The sequence below is a fragment of the Pseudorasbora parva genome, chromosome 23 (assembly GCF_024679245.1).
Source record: "Pseudorasbora parva isolate DD20220531a chromosome 23, ASM2467924v1, whole genome shotgun sequence".
NCBI lineage: Eukaryota > Metazoa > Chordata > Actinopteri > Cypriniformes > Gobionidae > Pseudorasbora > Pseudorasbora parva.
Window position 1 is genome coordinate 22,634,312 of NC_090194.1, and position 26,300 is coordinate 22,660,611.

The 26,300-nt window shown below is 40.6% G+C and overlaps 1 protein-coding gene across 1 annotated transcript in view; it reads right to left on the reverse strand.

Moving 5' to 3' along the window:
• The window catches only part of phax (phosphorylated adaptor for RNA export), a 45,335-nt gene extending 19,665 nt beyond the window's left edge, over positions 1-25,670 (reverse strand). Inside the window, exons 1-2 of the mRNA XM_067434102.1 lie at positions 25,409-25,670; positions 18,658-19,226 (exon numbers count right to left, since the gene is read on the reverse strand). Coding sequence (XP_067290203.1) covers positions 18,658-19,226; positions 25,409-25,507 — 668 coding nt within the window. The 5' untranslated portion in view covers positions 25,508-25,670. The remainder of the gene's footprint in view (positions 1-18,657; positions 19,227-25,408) is intronic.
• Positions 25,671-26,300: the final 630 nt, after the last annotated feature.

Below are 26,300 nucleotides of genomic sequence, written 5' to 3' on the forward strand. Positions count from 1 at the left end.
GACCTGCGGAAGCAGTGGACTGAGTCTGGAGTAGAAACATCCAGAGCCACCGTGCACAGCCGTGTGCAGGAAATGGGCTACAGGTGCCGCATTCCCCAGGTCAAGCCACTTTTGGGCTAAGAAGCAGCACTGGTCTGTTGCTCAGTGGTCCAAAGTACTTTTTTCGGATGAAAGCAAATTTTGCATGTCATTCGGAAATCAAGGTGCTAGAGTCTGGAGGAAGACTGGGGAGAAGGAAATGCCAAAATGCCTGAAGTCCAGTGTCAAGTACCCACCGTCAGTGATGTCAGTGAAACAGCAGCCAGAAAAATGGAGCGCAGCTGGAAGAAAACAAAACTAGAGGTTTTTCGCAATTTGTGGAAAGAGAGCATGATTGCATACAGAAAGGCCATAAAAACTGCTAGATCTGCTTATTTCTCATCTCTTTTAGAAGAAAACAAACACAACCCTAAGTATTTATTCGATACAGTGGCTAAATTATCAAAAAATAAAGCTTCAGCTTCTGATGTTTGTAAACAACACAGCAGTAATGACTTTATGAACTTCTTTACTAGTAAGATTGATAATATTAGGAATAAAATTACAACCATGCAGCCGTCTATTACAGTATCACTTCAGACAGAGCACTGCAGGGTCACTGAGGAAAAATTACACTCATTCACTGCTATAGGAGGAGAAGAACTGGCTAAACTTGTAAAATCATCAAAATCAACAACATGTATGCTTGACCCTATACCGACTAGGCTATTAAAAGAGATACTTCCAGAGGTCATAGAGCCTCTGCTTAATATCATTAATTCATCTTTGACATTAGGATATGTACCGAAAACTTTTAAGTTGGCTATAATTAAACCACTTATTAAAAAAACACAACTTGATCCTAAAGAATTAGTCAATTACAGGCCAATCTCGAATCTACCGTTTCTATCAAAAATACTAGAAAAGGCCGTGTCTTCACAATTATGTTCTTTTTTAGAAAGAAATGGTATATGTGAGGATTTCCAGTCAGGATTTAGACCGTATCATAGCACTGAGACTGCTCTAATTAGAGTTACAAATGATTTACTCTTATCATCTGATCGTGGTTGTATCTCTCTATTAGTGTTACTCGATCTTAGCGCTGCATTTGATACTATCGATCACAATATTCTTCTGAATAGAATCGAAAATTATGTTGGCGTTAGTGGAACTGCTTTGGCATGGTTTAAATCGTACTTATCTGACCGTTATCAGTTTGTAGCAGTAAATGAAGAGATGTCACACCGATCACAAGTTCAGTATGGGGTACCGCAAGGCTCAGTGTTAGGACCGTTGCTTTTCACCCTGTATATGCTACCACTGGGAGATATCATTAGGAAACATGGCGTTAGTTTTCATTGTTATGCTGACGATACTCAGCTCTATATTTCCTCACGCCCGGATGAAACCTACCAATTCACAAGATTAACAGAATGCATAGCTGATATAAAAAATTGGATGAATAGTAATTTTCTGCAACTTAATTCAGATAAAACTGAATTTTTAATTATTGGACAGAAAAGCTCCACAAGTAGTAACCGAGAATACTGTCTAACACTTGATGAGTGCTCTGTCAAGCCCTCGTCGTCAGTGAGGAACCTGGGTGTGCTCTTTGATACCAATCTTTCATTTGAAAGCCACGTTTCTAGCATCTGTAAAACCGCATTCTATCATCTTAAAAATATATCTAAATTACGGCACATGCTTTCAATGCAAAATGCTGAACAGTTAGTACATGCGTTCATGAGCTCAAGGCTAGATTATTGTAATGCTCTACTGGGTGGTTGCCCTGCTCGCTTAATAAACAAACTCCAGCTAGTCCAAAATGCAGCAGCTAGAGTTCTTACTAGAACCAGGAAGTACGATCATATTAGTCCAGTTCTGTCAACACTGCACTGGCTCCCTATTAAACATCGCATACATTTTAAAATCTTGCTTATTACTTACAAAGCACTAAATAGTTTAGCTCCCCGGTACTTAAGCGAGCTCTTAACGCATTATACCCCATCACGTCGATTGCGGTCTCAAAACTCTGGCCAGTTGATAATACCTAGAATATCTAAATCAACTGCAGGCGGTCGATCATTTTCCTATTTAGCTCCTAAATTGTGGAATAGTCTTCCTAGCATTGTTCGGGAAGCAGACACACTCTGTCAGTTTAAATCTAGACTAAAAACACATCTCTTTACTATGGCATACACATAGAACATTTTTAACTTTCATTATTCAGATCAATTGACTGATTGTTAGGCTGCATTAACTAGGTCAGCCGGAACCGGGAACACTTCCCATAACACCTGATGTACTAGTTACATCATAAAAAGAGTGACATCTACGCTAATGTTAGTCTCTCTGTTTATCCCGAGGTTTATCCCGGATCTGGGCCCTGTCCGGATCGGATGGTGGACCTGCCTGGACATGACCAACGCATCCTGGAGTGTCTGCTGAGCCGTGTCAAATGGTGTCTCCTCCGAATTTGCCTCACTGGCACGACATGCTCAAAACCCGTCTTCGGCGCAATAATTCCGATCTTTCATGTATTCATACTCTTGTGTAATTGACGCCCCATCCTAAATAAATCTGTCTCTTCCGTGATACCCTGAAAATTTTGAATAATCCGATCTAATATGATTTCCGACCTGTAAGGTTGCCAGAATAATAATCTTACACGGTGTGTTAATAGGCCAGAGGAGAACTGGCACCCCGACTGAGTCTGGTTTCTCCCAAGGTTTATTTTTCTCCATCATGCCCCGATGGAGTTTTGGTTCCTTGCCACTGTCGCCTTTGGCTTGGCTTGCTCAGTTGGGGACACTAAAATATGATTAAAGTTATTCAACTTATTATACAAATAAAATATATGAATTAGGTCTTATTTAATTCTATAAACTATAATACTGATCTGCCAACATTGTCGCTATATGATAAATTAAAATAAGCTGATAACATCACTGTTTTCTCCAGTACGGCTGTACAGCCAAATCTAATTTTGTCGCAATATTACCCTGTTTGACACTGTGAAGCTGCTTTGACACAATCGTGATTGTAAAAGCGCTATATAAATAAAGTTGATTGATTGATTGATTGATTGATGGTCTGGGGTGCCATGTCCTTTTCAAAGCAACCCGTCAAAATATAAGTTTGTTTTAAAGGGGGGGGTGAAATGCTGTTTCATGCATACTGAGCTTTTTACACTATTAAAGACTTGGCTTCCCATCCTAAACATAGACAAAGTTTCAAAAACTAAGTTGGACGTTTCATGGAGTATTTCTGTATCAAAAATACTCCTGCCGGTTTCTCACAAGTTTCGGAGAGTTTTTTTTCGAGTATGGGTCAGCTTGACGTCGATAGAGCGGAAGGTCCTTGTTTGGGCCGTACAGGCTCTTCTCCCGGAAAGGTGCGCGCACGACTAGATGCACGCCGCCCACACTGCTCTCAGGTGCAGCAGATCCAGTTGTCCGTGCAACACGTCTGTCGCGCCACGCGCCGCGCTGCACTTTATTCCTATGGGTGACATCAGGCGACTTCAACGCTTGAGCACAGCATTCCGCGAGCGCTGCATTCGAACCGATTTGAAAGCAGAAATGACGGGAAACGTCACAACATTCGCTTTGGTCGCAAAAGTGGATCTCCACGGTCTCTGCTGTCAGGACTTCACGAAATCAACAGTTAACTTACCACGTGTGTTTTTGACGGCGCGGTCCCAGCGATAAAGGTTCACGGTCCGGCTTTGGAAACAGCCGCTGAGTAAAACTGCTTCAAATGTCTGTTGTTGGTTATCGTCGCGTAAGTAAACATCAGTAAACAACACGATCGTGTATAACGTTAGTTCATTTATCAATGGAGCATGCGATCTATGGTGTGTGTTTAAATACATTTATTTAGCTGACCAATATAGGTGTCAGTTTGATTTTTGGAAACCACCCAAACATAAACCTAGCGTTCTCCCAGAGCGTGCTTCGTCATTCAAATGGACTAACGGTTACTCCATTGTTGTTCTATGCATAACGTTACACTAGTCCAGCGGTTCCCAAACTTTTTTACCTGCGCACCCCCTTTTAAGTCCCAAACGGGTTCGCGCACCCCCAATACCCACTTAAAAGCAACAACAAAGCTTTGTTTTATCACCATATAAAGACTCATGTTTAATCATGGGCAAATAACTAGAACACGAATGACAATAACAACATCAAAAAAGTTTCAATATAATGCAACAAAGCTACGCACAAGCTTCCACTTTAAGAGGATGTGACAGACACATGCTCAGTAACAAAAAGCACGGTTATTTTCAGCTGCATAAAAGAAACATTGCAGCAACTAGGCCTATTCAATGACTGTGGAGCTAGCATTATCATCATCATCATAACACAACGGTTATGGAAATTAGAACGACAGTACATTGAATTAAATTGCAATGAAGTTACAATCGATCCACAACATTAAAGAGAATAAGGTCCGAGTTAGATAAAATAAATAAACACGAGGATCAATCTGAAACTTTTCAAGTGCAACATCAAACATAAAATGTTTCACTATTCTCTCTGTCTCTTTTGCCTCCAAATCCCTCTCTCTTGGTCCCTCTCCTCCTTCTTCACTAACTGTCCCACTTGACAGTTTCCCTGATTTCAGCCATTAAGCATATATATATAAGAGCCTATGTTTGGAATGAATGCGAGATGGCACGCATTAAGATGTGACGTGTGGAAATTTTCTCACCGGTTAATCAATGTGTGACAACACCGGTAATACCAGTATCACCGACTGGGCTTTTAAATCACAAATTCTATGTAACCGAAAGGAACATATGCACACGGCTGCTCTGGTATTAATAACGGAGCGAAGCAAAGCGAGGACTTTCAGTGAATTCCTATGAAAGTAAGGCTTCCATATGCATGAACTGAAATTGCGCCAGTGCGTGACACCGTGAGTAACAGCTCATCAGTAAATGCCGTTCTGTGAGGCCTACCAGATTTAAGTTTCAGTTTAGAATTAGCGCCGATTCGGAGGCGGGTTGCTTGAAATGTGGGTTCATTAGCCTAGTATTCTTAATGAAAAACACAACAACACACTGACAAACTCACTTAAATAGGCACTTTTACATTTCACTTTGAAACCAAATCTTGCGCGAGCATCTTGTCTTTTTTTTAATGTATGGAAAAACCCATAAATAAAAAAAAACAGACCGCCATTACATTTTTACTCTCGCGCACCCCCTGGAGGCAGCTCGCATACCCCTGGGGGTGCGCGCACCACACTTTGGGAATCCCTGCACTAGTCTGACGTGCAAAACCATTTTGCTTGCTACTGCTAAGGTTTAGTCGCATACAATAGTCCATAAACCAAATCATGTCCTCATAAACTGCAAGTAAACAAACGCAAATGTTGACAGGCCACTAAATACAGTACATACCACAGAGACGGACGTCCTGCTGTTGCTGTTTCTCCTGTTCAATTTATTTCAGCCTCTGGATCTGATTCTGGATCATATATGTATAAGTTGAATCTGATAGCCATGATTTATTTAGGGTAACATTTTCATCTCCACGCTTGATGATGTCAGCTTTCAGAAGCTCTCGTGCTGTAGCTGCGTGCTCGTCATTCTTTAGCTCCGCCCACTTGATACGCCTCCAGGCGCTCGGTTTTTTTCCCGAAAGACTCGGTCCAGCCTATATTTCTTTTATAAATATAATAAAACTAAAGACTTTTCAGAGATATGAAGGATGCAATACTACTCTATAGGTACTCAAGATTGACATGAGATTGACTGAAACAGAGTGTTTCACCCCCCCTTTACATGAAATGTAGTGGCGTAAAGAGTAAAATATAAATGATACTCGAGTTAAGTACAGATCCCTTAAAATTGTACTTAAGTAGTGTACTCAAGTAAATGTATGCCGTTACTGTCCGGCTCTGGTTTTCAATGGTTGCTTTTGCATGGTGTGTGAAATTGTATCTGCATGTTAGGCCATCCTTAAAAATATTTTGGTTTGCAGTAACAGTAAAAAATGTATGTCATTAATGACTCACCCCAATGTCATTCCACACCCGTAAGACCTCCGTTCATCATCGGAACACAGTTTATGATTTTAGATTTTAGTCCCAGAGCATATGCAGTCTATGCCCACTTTGCTGTCAATGTCCAGAAAGCTAATAAAAACATCATCAAAGTATTGCATATGTGACATCAGTTGGTTGATTAGAATCTCAAAGCATCGAAAATACATTTTGGTCCAAAAATATCAAAAACTATGCCTTTATTCAGCATTGTCTTCTCTTCCTTGTTCCTCCAAAAAGATTCAAACGGTTCATGAATCAATGAATTGATCAATGATTCGGGTCACCAATGTCACGTAATTTCAGCAGTTCGGATCACAATACTTTAAATCTAAATAGAGGGTATGTGGCTTATTTAAAGTCAAAAAAATTGTCCAAATACAGTTTTACAGGTCCATTTACAACCCTAGAAATTGTCCCTAGGATGTAATGATCTTTTTTTGCCTTATTTGGAAGGATCATTAATATTAATGCAGAGTTCTGCTCTAAAATGGCTGTCTAAATCACTGCACGGCTCAATGACCGCTAACACATTTATACCATCTGTCATGGCAATGATTTTACAATGATAGCTTCTTAACTTTGAATCACAAACTGAACAGGGTAGTGTGTAAATATGTTGTTTGTATAGTAACGTTATTTTTTTTTACAGTAGAGTACTGATTTTAAAGTCAATTTATTTAGCCAAACAAAGTAATGTAGAAGCCACTCAAAATAATCAGTATCATGTTTACTACTCACCCGCTGCAAAATAATCATACTTCAGTTCTCAAAAATGAATATTTATTTAACAAATTGACTAGAAGCCTTGTCAAATGACTACTGTTTCAACTTAGATGGTGGAGAAGGTTACATTAGCTACAAGGATCGAGTGAGCGATCTTTAAGCAACTAAACAGTAGTAGTAGTTAGCTTTTGAGTTATGCGTTGATGATGAAATATAGGCTAATTTAGATTTCAATTCATCAAAAGAGACTGACATACGTATCTACTGTTGTATTTTATGACAACACTGGCAGGAAATAATATTAATCTTTTGCATTTGACAAACTGTTATGTGTGCTACTTGTAGTTTCCAATTGTTACCTTACTAGCATCTTGCGCTGAATCTAGAAAACTCAGGGGATATTATCGTTAATGTTGTCTTACTAAGAAACTTTCAATTTAATCAGAGAAGGGTTCAAGTCAAGAAGCCAGGGATACAAACACATTTATGGTCAAAAAAGAGAGCGGTAACTCAAACAAGAAATTATGCCAATTATTATTAAATGTTACAAATAGTAACCATTACATTTATTGCCATGACTGTGTAAATTTACTAAAAATCAAGGCATTGCAATTGCATAAATTAATAATAAAGTTTCAAATAATAAGTAAATTACAAATTATGCATACATTTATTTAGCAGATTGCAACAATGCACCGTATAAAATAAAATTAAAACTAAAATGTTTAACTTGACCTTGTGTAGCCTACATTAAATAATATACAAGCCTACTAGCCTGCAGAAAGGTACAGACATTTAATAAAGTAATCAAATGTAAAATTACAGCATATTTAACTGTTTAAATTAAAGATTAATACTTATTAAACTTACAAAAGCTATTCAATCAAAAGCAGTGAGGGATGTCCTTATCTTTTGTTTGACATGAAATAGAGTAAAGGCTACTGCCCTTTTAAGACCTAATCAACGGATATGTGTCATCTTTCTCAACTGTATAAAGTTCACTTAAGGCATATTCAGACTATGTCTGCTTGGATACTCATCAAGATGGACATGTTGACATACTTTTTGTGTGAGTTTGTCCATTTAAGCTCAAGACTTGAAAGGTAACTAAATATTTGTGCACTGAGACATTTGCGCGCTTTTGAATGATCACATAGAACGATCTTCTCACAGCGCGCAAGACTTCTCGCGTATTATTGCTGGAGCCAGTAACATTACGTGTATGCATCAACAGAAACAAAGTATTATTTTCAAGTTACAACTAGGGGTGTCCATGGTTAACCGATTAACCGATTAAGTGTTAAAAATTGCATAAACGAGTGAAACATTTTGCTCGGTTAAGTGGCGTCAATGACGTGCTTTGAATTTAATTGGAATATATTTTTGCACAAATAGAGACCGCCAGGGCGCTTTCAGACATTTGTAATATCCACAAGAAAAAGTCATGACCAGCTTAGTTTCTAACATGAAGCGGGCAAAGAAAAGTAGAGCGTGGGAGCACTTTAAAATTGAGAGTGACGGGGCAAAATGTAAGTATTGCAATGCAGTGCTTACCGCATTTTTCAGGCTATAAGTCGCTCCGGAGTATAAGTCGCATCAGTCAAAAAATGTGTCATGAAGAGGAAAATAACATAAGTCGCACTGGACTATAAGTCGCATTAGGGCAGAAGCAGAGCGGGAGCCGCGCGAGCTGTGCATAACGGATCAGAAGAAAGAAAGTTTGAAGTGAGAAACTTGTGAGGGACTAGCGAAAAGCAGACGTTACTTTAACTATAATGAAGAAAACAAAAAAAGCTAATCGTGGACTGAAAGGAAGATGGCCAGAGCTGAAGGAACGAGTCTACAGATGCTTGAACTCTCTGCCGGGAGAGGCTCAGCTGCGCGAGTCAAACGCTGTGTGAATCATTCTCGGCTGCATATTTTACTACATGCCCTAATCATGCAGGTGCCCTCGCGGCCACTTGCATTGCTCGTGAACTGGAGCGCGCATCTCATCCTAATTTAACGAAACTCAGCGTAAGCCTCACAGACATAAAATATATCTTAAGAAAGCTTGAGATGTCTTTTAACAATTTAAAACGAAATAGTCTACTCTTTGGTTAGGTAATCCATGATGTGCATTTCTCTCTATAGGCGCGTTCACTACGGAGATGGCGGTCGTCAAATTAATAAACAAAAAATAATAACCCTGACGCACACTATGGTTAACCGAGTATTAACCTCTAAGGGCCTAGGTTAACGGTTAATGAAAAACTTAAACGTGCAGCCCTAGTTACAACCCATATTATATATGCATCATCAGATGTGAGATGAACCACATATGTCCACACCGCAGATATGTTGCTTTAGACAAGGGATGAGTCTCAATCAGATCCCTAGTTCAGTAGTCAGGGCACTGATCAGGACATAAGTCAATGGGCTGACTCCCTAATCAGTGCCCTGACAACTGAACTAGGGATCGGATTGAGACGCACCCAAGCACGTGCAGGTCGCGGTTTATGTTTGTGTTCATTACTTCGGCCGTATTGTTTCGGTGATAAAAGTCTTTCGGCCGAAAACCGAAAATGCGCTTTTGGGCCATTTTCGGTGGCCGAAAATTCGGTGCATTCCTACTTTGTACCAGCAAATCATAATATAAGAGTGATTGCTGCAGGATCATGTGACGATATTTTTCTGATTAGCCTATTTAATCATCACGACAGGCTGAATCTGAGCAATTGTGCGTTTGCGTGCTTCTAGTAAACACAGAAACTGGCGAACGGCGGTCTTTCGAATCAGCTTTAACCACGACTCTGGAAGACTTGGAGTTAAGCTTTTCTCTGAGAAAAGAACGGCACTGAAGTCATTCTTAAGAAGGGAAGATGTGTTCTGAGTTTTGCCGACCGGATACGGCGAATGTTTAATCTTCCAACGAGCTGTTTCACCTTCGTTGCTCTTTCACCTTCGTTGCTCTGGTTAGTTGTAGCGCTATCCAATCGCGTGCAGAGGGAGTTTGAAAGACAACCGTTTATCCCACCCCTCGGATTGAGCCCTGCCAATGGTGAGTTTCCAGAACAAACATCTTGATGTGGGTCTGGCTTGTCAGGCTACAAGTCACCCAAACTGATGTGGAAAAAGCGGGAGGCGCCAAAAAGCGCGCTGTTTGCATCCCTGAGAAGTGGATAAAAATCACTACTTACTGGAACTTGCAGGAATATGGTTGGAATTGGCCCTTTCATCAGTTTTAGACGATGAGCGAATCATGCTTGATATTGTCCCAGGTTAGAAAAACTCCATGGTGAAATGGGCCGAGCAAACAGACAACTTTGAATTAAATTGCTGCGGTTTCCGATTGTAAATAAACATCAACCATGACTGTTGACATTTTTTATCTGTGGGAAGGGTATGAAAAGTCCTCACATCCCCTGCACGGTCTAGAACATAACATTTATTTCCATGATCTGCCTTTTTCGCTATCCTCATGTGACACTTGTTTACCTGGTGATATTCTGATGATACGGCTGCACAGTTCCACCTGACAATGAACATTGGCTGGCATGCAAATGTTGGGGGCGTACATATTAATGATCCCAGCGATTGCGTCACAGTTGGTATTATGTTGAAAATCGCCTGTTTTTCCGTGGTATTTTTCACAAACAAGATTTACATATGAAGAAGAAGGCAATAGCGTTTGAGACTCACTGTATGTGATGTCCATGTACTGACCTCTTGTTATTTAACTATGGCACGGTTAATTAAATTTTTCATTCTAGGGCACCTTTAAACTAATCCAGTCCGAATAGGGCTTGAATCAGTAAAGATTACGGAGACTTTTACCTTCTATAAAAAGGTCCGGAAAAATTACCTCGGGTAATACTATTAATCCCGTTAGAAGAGAGCCACTGTAAAAATGTACAATAAAATTCCATCAATTCCTGAAATAAAACAAAGTTTATTAGCTCCAGCCTAATGTAACGTATGGTTTCAAACATGTTGTTCTCTTAATGAAATTAAAACTGGTGTCTTGTTAATAAAGAATGGATACTATGAATTAGGGAATAGGGATGTCTCGATTCCAAAATTACAGTAGTCAGTACCAATACCATACAAATTTTACAGTACTCCATACCAATTTCGGTACCACAAAATGTTTTTTATTTAAATCAATACGTTTATTATTTATGATGATGATTATTATAAGAAATAATCCATAAACATTCAAAGGCTATATGCTGTTTAAAAGTAAACATTGTTTTAAAAAAAAGAAAGTAAAAATAACCACCTAGGCATATTATTATTAGTAGAGACCAATTATTATTAATGTTACATAGAGATGAGGTTAAGTACTGTACAACAGTAGCCTAATTGTGGTGTGACAGGCAGCGGGGCGAGGGACCGCGAGAGCGGGCCGGTGATTAACGTTCACGAGTGCCAGCTGCGTGGCACACCGGTCTCGTCTCGCGGCCATGTGACGGGAGCATATAAGGAGGAGCAAGAGCTGCGGAAGAGGAGAGAGGACCAGGCCTGGAATTTATGTTTAGTTTTGTTTATGTGTTTGTGGGCAGTCGTCCGTGAGGGGCTGCCCACGTTTTATTTTGTGTGTGTTTGCGGGCAGTCGTCCGTGAGGGGCTGTCCGCGGTTTTACTTTCGTTTTGTTTATTTATTTTGAGTTAATAAATGTTTGAAACGTTCGCCGGTTCCCCGCCTCCTTCCTTCCCATCTACGAACTGTATTACATTGGTGCCGAAAACCCGGGAGGAAGGAGGGACGCGCTGTCGGAGAGCCCTCGCTGCTGAGGGGGATCGCGGTGCTGAGGAGTTCGGGCAGCGCGGATGAAGAAAGACCGCGAGTGACTGCCCGAGGCGGTGGTGCTGGAGCGAGTGAAGACCGGTGGGACGGAGAGCTCGCTGCCGTGCCCCTGGGTCGAGGTGGGGTGGCGGCCGTCCTGGAGGGAGCGGAGGAGTTGCCGGCGTTCGCCGTGGGCCGGAGCCTGCTGCCATCCGCCGGAACGGGGAGGAGCAGGGAACCCGGAGCTCGCTGCCGACTGCCCTCAATAGGAGGAGCCCCCGCCGGCCGCCAGGGGGCGGAGGAGGATCGGGCCGTCCACCGGGAGTCCAGCACCATCGCATAGCACCGCGAGGAAGAGCCTCTCGGCTGGTGAGGACCGAGCGGCAGTGTGTCGGGGAACCGGACCAGAATTTTTTTTTTTCTCTTTCTTTCTTTTTTCCCTCTCTCCCCTTTCTCGTCCGCGGGCTCCGTGGGCTCCTCGTGCTCCCGTCTACATTTCTCTCGCCTCTCTGTCCTTACCCCCAGGTGCCGCGGCCGCCGTGATCGCCCCCCCCGGGAGAGGGGGGGGAGTAGAGCGCAGTCTCGGGAGTGCCCCCCGGCCTGCGAGGGGCGATGGGGGTATGTGGTGTGACAGGCAGCGGGGAGAGGGACCGCGAGAGCGGGCCGGTGATTAACGTTCACGAGTGCCAGCTGCGTGGCACACCGGTCTCGTCTCGCGGCCATGTGACGGGAGCATATAAGGAGGAGCAAGAGCTGCGGAAGAGGAGAGAGGACCAGGCCTGGAATTTATGTTTAGTTTTGTTTATGTGTTTGTGGGCAGTCGTCCGTGAGGGGCTGTCCGCGGTTTTACTTTCGTTTTGTTTATTTATTTTGAGTTAATAAATGTTTGAAACGTTCGCCGGTTCCCGCCTCCTTCCTTCCCATCTACGAACTGTATTACACTAATATATTCAGAAAATTTTCTCAACCAAACTTTTATTATAACGGGTTGCCGTGAAGACCTTTGAGTGTCTTTGTTCATTTCATGATATCACAGTTTCTCAAATAAAATGGTAGATTCTCATGAAGTAACAATATATGTTATATGCTTATTATGAAATTAAGCAGTCGCCATTTATCTTATTAAACACATAAATTGTCAGAATTTGCTATAACTAAAGTAACCATTACACAAAACTGTATTTTATGCAAACGTCAAGGATCATTGGAGACTCCAAAAGGAAACCAAATAACCAAATATAAGGAATCCATATAACGCACCTAAGCACCCATGATTTTTTTTTTTTACTAAAGAACCTTTACAGAATTTAACTAAATCAACCACTTTGACTGCAAAAAAACTACTAATACTAAACACAACAACGTTGCTCCCTCTGCTGCACGCATGCGCAGTTATCATCATATCATCATGCTTATCATCAGTTCTCTTTTAACTGTAGGTTAAATCTAGCCTAGAAATCTAGACGCACCCTAGCGGCAGCAAATTTAATTTGCCCGCAAATGTCGTCTAGGAACTCTCAATACCCATCTGAGCTGTATTCCTCATAGGGATGCGCGATATACCGGTACTGGAAAAATACCGGTATATATTTTATTTAAAACGGTACGATATCATGATTTGGCACATTTCGGTATATGCTGCTGTTCTGAAGTTCACCGCTAGATGGCAGCGCGCTACCCAAACTGACCCGAAACAACCGGCAAATGTGACAACAACATAGACGAACAAAATGGATAAAGCAGTTGAATCTCACTCAAGATGCCCAAAACGAATTAATAAAGAGAGGAGTAGAAGTGACATTTGTAATGACTTTGCTTATAAAACTGATGAAGAACCATCAAACCTAGCCAAGAAGCATATCTGTCACTATTCTGACTTTAAGACTTCTGAAGAGATCGACAGGTCAGTGAATCATTCAAACCATCTCATTTAGACATTTATTTTATTTTAACACTGATCAACGCACACACACAGCCTAACATAAGATCGAATATCACAATCTCCAGCGTTCGTTTCAACCAATGACATTTAGATCTCATTATATTTGCACGCGTACTATTGCACTATTTATATTCCCGTTAGACACAACCGCCTGTGTTTATGTGAATAACTTACTCACTAAAGACGGACATTTGTACATAACTCTGTGTATTTGACTGTTTAAGGAAACTTAATGTGTAATGTGCGAGCGTGACTAAGTGACAGGCGTGTGTGTGTATGTGTGTGTGTGTGTGTGTCGTATGAGCTCATATCTCCTGTAACTGTTATTACGAAATGCTATAAAATCATTTGCATGTTCAAATGATTTCCGTTATCCATCCCGAGACCAGCGTGAAATGTTGAATAGGATTATGCAGATTGCTTTAGTGTAAGTTAGTGCGATCGGTGGCGGCTAAGTTACTGGTCTGTCAGAGAGGGGAAGCTCATTTTCGGCCAATTGTCTTATTTATTTAAAAGTAAATTCTGCCCTACGTTCCTTTTCAAGAAAATGGTCTTTTACCCTGTGAATGAATGAACGATCTAAAAAAATATTAAACTCTGTAAAACTGAAACAAGGAATGTGGTGTATAATTGTGTGAAATGTATGATGAAAATGAAGCAATTTCGCCAAGCAAATATCAAAGAAATAGGTTGCAGCAGTTTTTATTTCGACTGAACTTGAGAAATTCGCGATGGGACTGAGCGCGAATAGCTTCAGTGATTCCTTATAGTACAGAATCGCTGTCAGTCAAAAGGAGATGCAGACCCTCCAATCAACACGCAGAAGCTCGGAGTCCGGGCCAGCCCACTCCCCATTCACTCCCAGAGACGCTGAGCGTCCGTGGGCGGGACATAATCGCAGCGTTTATCCAATGACCGTCTAGTTTCGAAGCGCTGATAAAAACCGTTCAAAGCAGCCCCATTGAAGTCAATGGACGCTGGGCTTCAATAGGGAAATGCACTGTGACGCTGCGGGAATGTATGGGATGGAAATCGAGTCAGCCGACCTGCTATATGTAAACGAACTCGTCTTTGAGATAAACGTTTTCTAACGCATTTTTAGTCAATACAATGTTAATATAATAGTACATATTTGACCATTAATTTTGTGACATTATAAGGGAAGCCGAGCTTCCCTTGCAGTCTTAAAGAAATCGCCACTGAGTGCGATGTCTTTTGAAACCAGAAGCAATTTGCTAATTTTGAGAGATTTTTGCTGAAATTATTTCTCACAAGAAAGTTTTCAAATGACTGATTTGATGTGATAAGCTTTGCTGATTCATTTACTAATAAACATTTGTGGTAATTTCCCACTTTATAAACTCAAAACTTGCATAATTGTTCTCATTCGCGTGCAATATACCCGCGCTAATATCAGACCTTGTGGTATCGATTTAATATCGGTACTTCGGTATTAGATTGTGGTACCGTACCGAATCCAAAATTGTGGTATCGAGCCATCCCTAATTCCTCACAATCTGGACGGCCCAATCACGTATAGAGTTGGCGGGCGGCGCCATAATGACGACGGCCAAGTTGCGTTTGCGTGCTTCTAGTAAACACAGAAACTGGCGAACGGCGGCGGTCTTTCGAATCAGCTCTGACCGCGACTCTGGAAGACTAGGAGTTAAGCTTTTCTCTGAGGCCATCCTTAAAAATATTTTGGTTTGCAGTAACAGTAAATTTTTTTAAAAAAAGGGTCGGTAGGTAGGTCAAATTTTTTTTTTCCAAATTTTAATGTAAAAAAAAAAAGTACATTTTTGGTGATGGTGATTACGTAGGTATGAATTTAAACTGACTGGGTCTTCAAGCCGTGCCTTCGGGCGCATAGGCTAATTGCAGGCTATATAGACCACAAACAAATTGAAATATTTGTCAAAAACATGTTTATTGCATAAATTTCAGGTGCATTCTTTAAGAAAAGGTTCCAACCACCGCTAGCTGTCATTGACTCATAGCTGTCAACCCTCCCTTTTTTTCTGGGTTTCTCAGGTATTTGAGCTCTTTTCCCGCTGTCTTCCCGTTTGAGTATTTTCCAGTGATATGTATTGTATATGATATGTATATGTATTCGTATTTATACGCTCGATTTTGTTAACTCAGAACACGCAACTATCTGTCTCTGAAGTGGCTTGCACTTGTTGCTAAACCAACGCATATGGTGATATAGACTAGTGTATTTGAATATTAAAAATATATGTTTTTTTATGAATTTAATTAATTAAGTAGCTATAACCTACTCTTTACTGGTAAATATTACAGTAAACAAACATCGCAGAAAATGGCATTTTATTTTTGTAATATTATGTATTGTCTCTCAGTTTTTTTGAAGAGACACTGCCCCTCTTTCCTCCTTCTTGACAGCCTACATTTACAATAATAACTTTGATTAACGTTAATGATGAAAAAGGTTTAATAATCGTGATTGTTTGGATTGTTTTTCCTGCCGTCGAGCCACAGCCGTTCACTAAATCAGTGTTTCCCAACCTTTTTTCAGTCATGGCACCCTTTGAAAAATTTCTAATTTTGTGACACCCCCATACATATGTTACACTAGGGGTGTAATTGCTCACGGCTCGATTTGTATCACGGTTTCAGGTTCACGGTTTCAGTACGGTTTGGTATTTGGTGGTGGTGGCTGAGGGGATTCCCCCCTTCTATATGTAAAGCGCTTTGGGTGTCTAGAAAAGCGCAATAAAAATTAATTATTGTTATTTGCCATGCTCAGGGAAAGAAAGAACTACTGTCAAATAAAAATAAAGAAAATAAGAACAAAAAACTTAAATACAAGCAGCAGCACAAATAAATACTATTGAGCAAAGATACTAATAAAATAAACAATGCTTTTCAGATTTTTTCAGGTAGGTCTAACATTAGTTTTTAGGTAGAGAAATTGAAAACTGAAAGTGTAAAATAACTGCACATGTAACTGTTTAAATTAAAGATCAATCCTTTTTAAAATTACAAAAGCTATTCAATCAAGAGCAGTGAGTGATGTCCTTATCTTTTGTTTGACAGAAAGAAGTAAAGGCTACTGCCCCTTTAAGACCTAATACAGGGATATGCTCGTCTTTCTCGACTGTATACATTTCACTTAAGGCATCAGACTATCCCTGCGTCTCAAACAGCTCCCTAGTTCACTAGTCAGGGCACTGATCAGGACATAACTCAATGGGCTGAGTCCCTGATCAGTGCCCTGACAACAGAACTAGGGAGCTGTTTGACACGCACCCTATGTCTGCTTGGATACTCATCAAGATCGACATGTTGATATACTTTTTGTGTGAGTTTGTCCGTTGAAGCGCAAGACTTGAAGAACTCAATATTTGCGCGCTGTGAGACGTGCGCGCGCTTTTGTACGAGAGCACAGAGACAGATCTTCTCTCACTGCAGAGGGTTCTCATTCGCGTCTTCTGGCGAATATAGTATACTGGGTGATAACGGCGAAATGACTGGTCATACCGCAGCATTTGCATGCATTGAACACAGTTTACAAAGATAGTATATACAAAGAATACAAAGATAGACCGTTTTGCCCACGTTTTTCTTTTATTATCGCTGTTGTAGTGTAGCCTATCTATGAGGAGCCAGCACGTGTCTCCATCTACAGAAGGCTACATAAAGCATTAATTTTCAAGTTACAACCAGTGCCGCCGCTCCCACCACGCGCTGCGGTCGAGCAAAACACACACTACCCATAGCAACGCATTATGACAACGATATTTCAGACTGACAGAGCCATTTCCGCCATTTGTTACTGTTTTGTACACGTTGTTATATTAATTATAATTCAACTTCTGTTTTATTGGCCACAATATAGTAATGATGAATGTTGAGAGGGGCACTTTTGATTAATTTTCAAAAAGGGCAGGGGCTCAAACCCCCAAAGCCCTCCCCTCTGCAGTGCACTTGCCTGGTGTGTGTAACGTGTCCATGGTCCTGACTCCTGTCACAAAATGCGAAATCTCCGACAGGGCTTTAATAGTCTAACGTTACAGTGAATGAGAGAATGAGCCGAAACGAACGCACATGCAGGCCATAGACATCCGTTAACCATAGTGTAAACATAGATGACGTCACGGGTTTTTCTATAAGATAAAGAACGTAGCCTTCGTTTGTATGTAGACCCAGGCAATTTATATATTTATAATACTTACTAAAATATATTTCATAATATTTTATTACTTTTGTATTAGTTGTTTGAAGAGTAAAAAAAGAAATTGGTCGGTCTTAATGCAAATTCACAACCGGCAAGTCGGTCGGACTAAAAGGGAAAAAAAATAATAATTTGAGTCGGCCCTAAATTGACAGGGTCGGTCGGGTTACGGCAAACAAGAATATTTTTAAGGATGGCCTGAGAAAAGATCAAAGAGCTGCACTGAAGTCATTCTTAAAAAGGGAAGATGTGTTCGGAGTTCAGCCGACCGGATACGGCGAATGTTTAATCAGTCAGCAAGCTCTGCTTCACCTTCGTTGCTCTGGTTGGTGTAGCGCTATCCTATCGCGTGCAGAGGGAGTTTGAAAGACAACAGTTTATCCCGCCCCTCAGATTGAGCCCTGTCTATGGTGAGTTTCCAGACCAAACATCTTGATGTGGGTCTGGCTTGTCAGGCTAGGTTAAATCAGTTTACTGTTAACTGAATAACTTTGGGATATTGGTTTATTTCGAGTCAGAGAGAGAGAGAGAGAGAGAGAGAGAGTCAGACACGTCAAAAAGTGAAAAACTTAAGAAATGTGTGGATTAGTGCTTACTAGAGACACAAACTGTTTGAAACAGTTCAATCCGATTTGGTGAACTGATTCACTAAAAAGAACTGGTTCAAACGAACGATTAGTTTGCGAACCAGTCTAATGTTAACATGACAAATCAAACATTATTCTTCCTCAGTGTGTGTGGAAAACAACGCGAATGTACTGAATGAATGCTGCGTGAGATCTTGTATAATTGTGTCTTGTGGAAAATATGTAAATATCTCAGGTTTTATTAAAGGGCAGAACTAAAAAAAATAAGAACAAAAAATTTAGTCGCATAAAATCGTGCAATCTAAGGAGACAAAGGAGGAATTATGCCAAATTTGTGCAGAAGCATGTAAGCATCTGAGAAATTCTCTGACCTGTGTGTGATTTCATCAATCACTTTCTCTTCAGGGTCATCCTCCATGATCTCATATCGACCCTTCATGTCCATCTCAGTCCGGGGGCCCAGTCTCTCCTTGGCCGGACGCTTTCTCTTCAGACTGCTATTATCTTTCTGTGCTTGTCCTGTCTGCATGTATCCCTCCAGCTCCCCATCCAACATGCTCTTCAATCCCTCTTCCTCCTCTCCACGCTCTTTCTCCATCATCTTGCGGGCCAGGATATAATTGTAGGTCTCGCTCTGGCGACTACTCATGCTGACGCCCCCTTCCATTCCCAAGATGCCCAGCTCGGCTGCAACAGCTTCCTGACTTTGCTCCTGCACCACAGAGCCCCAGATGTTGTTGACCTTGCGAGCAAAGGGGCCGGTTGCAGCCCTGGAATGGACAGGAGCCGGAAGACTGGAACACTTGAGCCGTTTCCGTCTCCACAGCACAGCCTCGTCTTCAGAGTCTGAGTTGTTGTCACTAGAGTCGTTGTTGCAGTTGCGGTATCCTGTGACTGATATAGCATTTAAAGAGGGTCCTCTGCTCTGAAAAGATGATACCTGCAATTACAGTAAAGAATGTTAAAAAGAGCACAACTAGATTTTGTCCATGAACTGCTTCAATGATGCCAATAAAATGTTAGCTGATTGTATAATGAGAGAAAGCTTCAAAGACAAATAATTTCCAAAGGGAAAGTGAAAGTTTCACCAATGGAAAATCGCTCAAATGCCACTGGGCGCAATTGGATAGACCTAAAACCATAGACTTAAAAAAAAAAAATCTAAAACCAATCATAGCGATGAAGGAGACGACGATTGCAGAGCGACAGAGAAACATCTGAGACCCTGACAGCAATTCTCTGTTTGTGATTTCGATTTTCTGATCACATTTGCCCCCGTTGTAGGGCATTTGTATTGCGATTAGAACAAGATTTACAATATTTTGAAAATAAAATAATATTGATGAGTCTTTGGAAAATTGTGTCTCACAAACTTTATTCAAATTCATTGGGGGAGGGGGGAAACACTGTTTCAGTACCTATAGAGTAGTATTGCATCCTTCATATCTCCGAAAAGTCTTTAGTTGTATTATATTTATAAAAGAAAGATACGCTTTACCGAGTCTTTCCTGAAAAAAACGAGCAGCTGGAGGCATATCCTGTGGGTGGAGCTAAAGAATGACGAGCGCGTACAGCTATTGCGTTGAGACTGAGAGCCCCCAGTATGAAAGCTCAGACATCCTTAAACATGGAAAAGAAAATGTTATCATAAATAAACCATGGCTATCAATCAGATTCAACTATACATATAAGATCCAGAATCTGAGCGGGAGGCTGAAATTGAACAGGAGAAGCAGCAACAGCAACTACAGCAGGACGTCCCTATTTGGTATGTACTATAACTGCATTTGCGTAGCGTCTTGTCATGCGTGAGTTTCCAACATTTGTGTGTGTATACTCATGGTTTACTAGGACATGATTTGGTTTATAGACTATTGTATGTGACTTCACGTTAGCAGTAGCAAGCAGAACGGTATTGCACGTCATAGTACTGCGTTTACAATAGAAAAATGGAATAGTATCGCAGTTGAATGAAGTTAATTTTGTGTGAACGTCGCCTAGTTTAATATGAAATAACATTGCATGCTCCATTGATAAATAAGCTATATGTGATCATGTTGTTTACTAATGTGCACTTACACACCAATAGCCACTTTGTGTAATGAGTTACATAAACTGTTAAACGGACCAACTTAAATAATAAAATACACTTACCAGTTGTGGTAACGTTACATAAACAACGCCTTCTCCGGACAAAGAGGGAACTGCGTCATCTTTTATGAATAATCTTTCTGCGAATCCGGCATTAAACTGATTGAGATTGAGGAAGCAGTCCTCAGCAAAATGTGCTGCACATAGTTTTATTATTTAATTGTGATTATAATTTTCCGGAACAGAGTTAACCATAAACTGTAGCCATTGATCTCTACGTACATCGTCCATGGAAAGGCCAAACAAAGGTGATTTGACTCCGGGATGAAAATAACAGCGTTTCAATGGCATGGCGACAAACACACTCTACAAAAACAACGCTTTCTATTCTCGACCTGCGAGAGCAAAAGGACAACACCCCCGAATTTGCATGTTCTTGTGGGCGGAGGGTTCGTCAACAAACGGTTTTAGTTGCGTCATTAAAGGGATCCCCTGGTGTTGAGACTTGTATGGCTTAATATAACATAAATTATGTCTCTTACTGAATTATGTAGTAGAAAACCCATGAAAGATCTACGTTATTTTAAAAATCGATTTTATATTTGGACCATGGGCGGCGCCATTTTGTTTGCGTTCTAGGTTGATGACGTAGAGTGGTTGAACTCCTCAATCAGCTGGCATTACCCGTAGCTATTTTTACCACAACGCAACTTGAAAATTGTTTCAGAGTTAAACAAAACCAATGAATTCCTTTGTAATTATACTTAAAACACACTCAAACATACATGTGCACACAAACTCACCTACACAAGTCACAAACAGATCGGCGGGCGCGCACACGCTCGTCTCAATCGAGATGTTGGGCTGCTCAGTCTCCACGACAGGGGCTGAATCTGAAATCGACCCTATACCCTTAAATAGGGCATTATTTGAAGGGACGGACATTTGTAGTGTTGTCCGACACCATAGTGGACAGTTCGAGTGCAGTCATTCAGTCTCACGTTCCACCACAATAACGAGTAGAGCCGATTTACAAACAGCTGTCCGACTTCACGCACTCAAACATACATGTGCACACAAACTCTCTCTCTCACACAGACTCTCACACACACCCCAACAGATCGGCGCGAACACACACACACACACACCCCAACAGATCGGCGCGAACACACACACACACCCCAACAGATCGGCGCGAACACACACACACACACACGCACGCACTGCGCGCGCATACATAACCCTCAATCCCTGTGTTGATATCCTGTTCAACACATCCTGTTCCCTAGATAGACTGTTGATAGTAGATTAACTATAATGCCTAATGTGACCAGCAGAGGGAAATATCTAGGTAGGACGATGGGATAAAGTAACGTGAGGAAGAGAGGCAGGATGTTTTGGTGATGATGCATGCGATTGAGACAGAGCAGTCAGGTGTGTGTGTGCGCGCCCGCCGATCTGTTTGTGACTTGTGTAGGTGAGTTTGTGTGTACATGTATGTTTGAGTGTGTTTTAAGTACAATTACAAAGCAATTCATTTGTTTTGTTTAACTCTGAAACAATTTTCGAGTTGCGTTGTGGTAAAAATAGCAACGGGTAACGCCAGCTGATTGAGGAGTTCAACCACTCTACGTCATCAACCTAGAACGCAAACAAAATGGCGCCGCCCATGGTCCAAATATAAAATCGATTTTTTAAATAACGTAGATCTTTCATGGGTTTTCTACCACATAATTCAGTAAGAGACATCATTTATGTTATATTAAGCCATACAAGTCTCAACACCATGGGATCCCTTTAAAGCAGGAAGTGCAGGGCTGTAGTCCAAACCGGCCGTTCGCTGTAGGCTTTGAAAGGGAACTTCTGTTAAATAAAATATCTTGCTTGGCATTGAACTTTGAGCTTTATAATTTTACAGGTATTATTTATGCCCCAACAGCAACATTACACACTAACTAAAGTTTGAAAGATGGAATCGCAAAGAATGGGACCTTTAAAAGCGGTTTAACGCAGAACCGCGGAAATTTCTTGCTTTTCAACCGCGGTAAAAAAAAAATCCATACCGTCCCAGCCCTAGCCAACAACTTCCCTAAAGCCAAGCAAAGTGCGTTAATGGGCGTGCATTTGCTCTGCTCTCTCGCTCTGGATTCGCGCACACTCTTCCAGGAGAAGAGCCCGTACGGCATTCCGCTCTTGGTGACGTCAAGTGGACCCATACTCAAAAAAAAACTTTGTCCATGTTTAGGATGGGAATCCAAGTCTTTAACAGTGTAAAAAGCTCAGTATGCATGAAACAGCATTTCACCCCCCCTTTAATTTCAAATGTGTTAGAACAATTGCAGACTTACGTTATGCTAGTTATTTATTTAATTTTTTTACATGACTACCAATCAATCAACTTTATTTATATAGCGCTTTTACAATCATGATTGTGTCAAAGCAGCTTCACAGTGTCAAACAGGATAATATTGCAACAAAATTAGATTTGGCTGTACAGTCGTTCTGGAGAAAACAGTGACGTTATCAGCTTATTTTAATTTATCATATAGCGACAATGTTGGCAGATCTGTATTATAGTTTATAGAATTAATTAAAACCTAATTCATAAATTGTATTTGTATAATTAGTTGAATAACGTTGATCATGAGTTTTATAAGATCATAAGGGGACTTTAGTGTCCCCAACTGAGCAAGCCAAGCCAAAGGCGACAGTGGCAAGGAACCAAAACTCCATCAGGGCATGATGGAGAAAAATAAACCTTGGGAGAAACCAGACTCAGTCGGGGTACCAGTTCTCCTCTGGCCTATTAACACACTGTGTATGATTATTATTCTGGCAACCTTACAGGTCAGAAATTATATTGCACATAACACATCTCACAGCATATTGCTCATATTATAAATGACATTTACATGATTCATTCTAACCGATGATTCATTCAAGAATGAGGTAGTCGATTACGAATAGGTAATTGAATCTTTGATTCAACCAATTCATTCAAACGCTGAATTGTTCAGTGACACACATTGCTGCTGTGAGATGTGTTATGGTGCAATATGAGCAATATGCCAGATGGTGCAATATGAGCAATATACCAGATCTAGAGCGAGTAAATAAGCACAGAAAGGCCAGATACACCTGCTGTGTTAGGACATGATCACACTCCCCATCAAAGTAGCAGGTGTAATCCACATCTGCAGAGAGTTGTTCTTTGCTTGGATTTTAACAAAAAGGAAAAGTTTTCATTGCTTAAAACAGATGCGATAGCTGATTCCAACAAGTGATCCAAGGCAGCATTCATCTTTGTATGTACAAAATATGCTTCACCGTCACTGCGCTGTCATCGTCATGTAAAGCCCACCCCAACGTTTCTGATTGGTGCCGTGATTTCGACGGATTAGTGATGACTGAGTCATTTAAATGATTCATTCAAACCGATGATTCGTTCAAGAATGAGGCAGTCGTTTACGAATAGGTAATTGAATCTTTGATTCGACAGATTCATTCAAACGCTGAATTGTTCAGTGACACACATTGCTGCTGTGAGATGTGTTATGGTTCTGCAGTGATCTTTGTTTGGAACTATTTTTTTGCTGCTGAAATCTAACAAAAGTTAGTTTTGCATCTAAAATGTGAGTGACTTAATGTTAATAATTTTTTTTGTGGAACTGTCATATGAAATCAGTTCATTTCCAATCAGTGTCTTGATGGTATTCAGGAAAACAGCACTATTGTTTCTGTCATGTTGCTTATACATATCATGTTATAAATATAAAAACTCCACAATTTGTAACATTTTAACCGTGTATGTTATTGGGTTTCTTTGTATGAGCTGTGCTTATGTGTTGCGATTTCTCCTCGAGAGGCTGTGCAAGTGTCAACAACGCTTGTTACCAACACTTCATTACATTATACTATTATCCACTATTGATCGCCACTTACACTAAATAAATGTAGAATCATTCTTGCATTTTGGTAAATCCTTAGTTTTTTTTTTTAGCAGGATACAGTCAGGCAAGTAAAAATCTCTGTCACTTGCCCCTTCAAAAAATCCACTTGTGCCGGACAAGGTTTCACTGCAGACTGTGCAATGTGCGTATGAAACGTCATCACGTAGCATTACGGCACCGTGGTCATGGGTAACGTAGGAAGTGCTGCCATAAATGACAGAGAACAGAGCCTTATTTATCATCCATGTACTGCCTCATGCATCACCGGCCAAACTATCTAGTAAGTGTTCATAACCAGTAAATGAACACCCGCCAAATGCTGGTTAAAATTCATTTTGGTGGGTGTTAATTTACAACCCTGCATATATATTGCAACAAAAAAGCCCAACATACAGCAGCTGCTAGTTATAAGAGAAATCATGTAGTGATTATTTTCGCCAGCAGATGACGCTGTGAGATACTCTGACTACAGACATGGTTGCGTCCGCGCCACTTCACGAAGAACGAGAGCAGAGCCATTATTGTCAAATATCAACAACAACAACAACAAAAAAATCGACATTGTTATCACTTTCAAGGTAACATACTAACTATTCATATTAAATTAAAGTAATATTGTTGGCATACTTTATATCAGAGCCTCAACATGGTGCATTTTAAGGTTGAGAACCTCTGCATTAGAACAATGCACTGATTAATCGTTCACAATAAGACTATGAACATTTATTATGGGCATGATTGGTTATATTTTATTACCCCGACTTAAAGCAACTTTCACCCCTGTTTTAAGCAGCAGTTCACATCTGAAAGGGGTTTAAGTAACTTTACCTATAAAAGGGAAAGGGGAAGAATAACATACCTACCTACATCTGGCCTAGACCGGTTAATTTGACTGCATAACAGTGTTTGATCTTATTAGAGTCACTTAACAGTTATATAAAAACATTAGCGGACACTCGAGGCTGATGTTAAACTAGCTGCAGATACGTCACTGGTTCGCAGAGTTATTGCAACATACAGTCATTCAATTAATCGTCATTAACACAACAAGAGCGTGTTGGACAGAATGCACAAGTTTCACCTGCACTCTCTCCGCTGCAGCATCGCGCATATCAGACTCGTGATCAGATTCAAGCTCTCCATCCTCAAGATCCGCCATTCTGTCTCTGTCAACCGCCATTTCTCTCAGCCGGAAGTAACGAGCCTATATTTACTTCAAGCATCATCGACAACGTGCGCTTTTCATTGGTCGCATTTTCATGTGGGACCGTCTTCTTCTTCTTCGTCTTCTTTCTTTGCTGTTTAACGGCGATCCAACTTCAATGGTGCATTACCGCAACCTACTGTACTGGATTGTGGACCGAAGCTTTGGGCAGAGATGAACTATATCTTTTTCTTTTTTTTTGCGCCGTAAACTATATCCTATCTGCTAAACCTGTGGGCTTTAAGAAACTAAACAAATGTTCACTTATGTCTTTTGATGTTTTACAGAATATTTCCTTAAGTGAATTTCCTTGAACCCCCACTTTCCTTATCTTCTTTCATCTTTATTCTTTCCTTCTATATTTCTGACATTCAAATATCACATGCTCAATAGATTCAATATTATTACAAAATTTACACATTCCTGATAGGCTTACCTATAACATAAAAATATTTATTTAACCTACAATGTCCAACCCTTAGTAAGGATTATTTCTTCCCTTCGATTTTTTCCATCGACCTTCCCTGTCCCAACCTTTTGTTGTATACTGTATAGATGTCTCCCTTTCACCTCTGCATCCCTGCATCTCTGCCACTTTTCCATAATTTGCATCCTAATTTGGACCTTAGCTTCTCCTTTACTTATTAAAATGATCTCAAATGCTTCCATTTTACTGGCTTGCTATGCCAAATCATCTACCATTTCATTTCCTTTACCCCATTTTATTTCCAAACCCCATCTGGAACCCATGTGAATTTTACTCTTACCC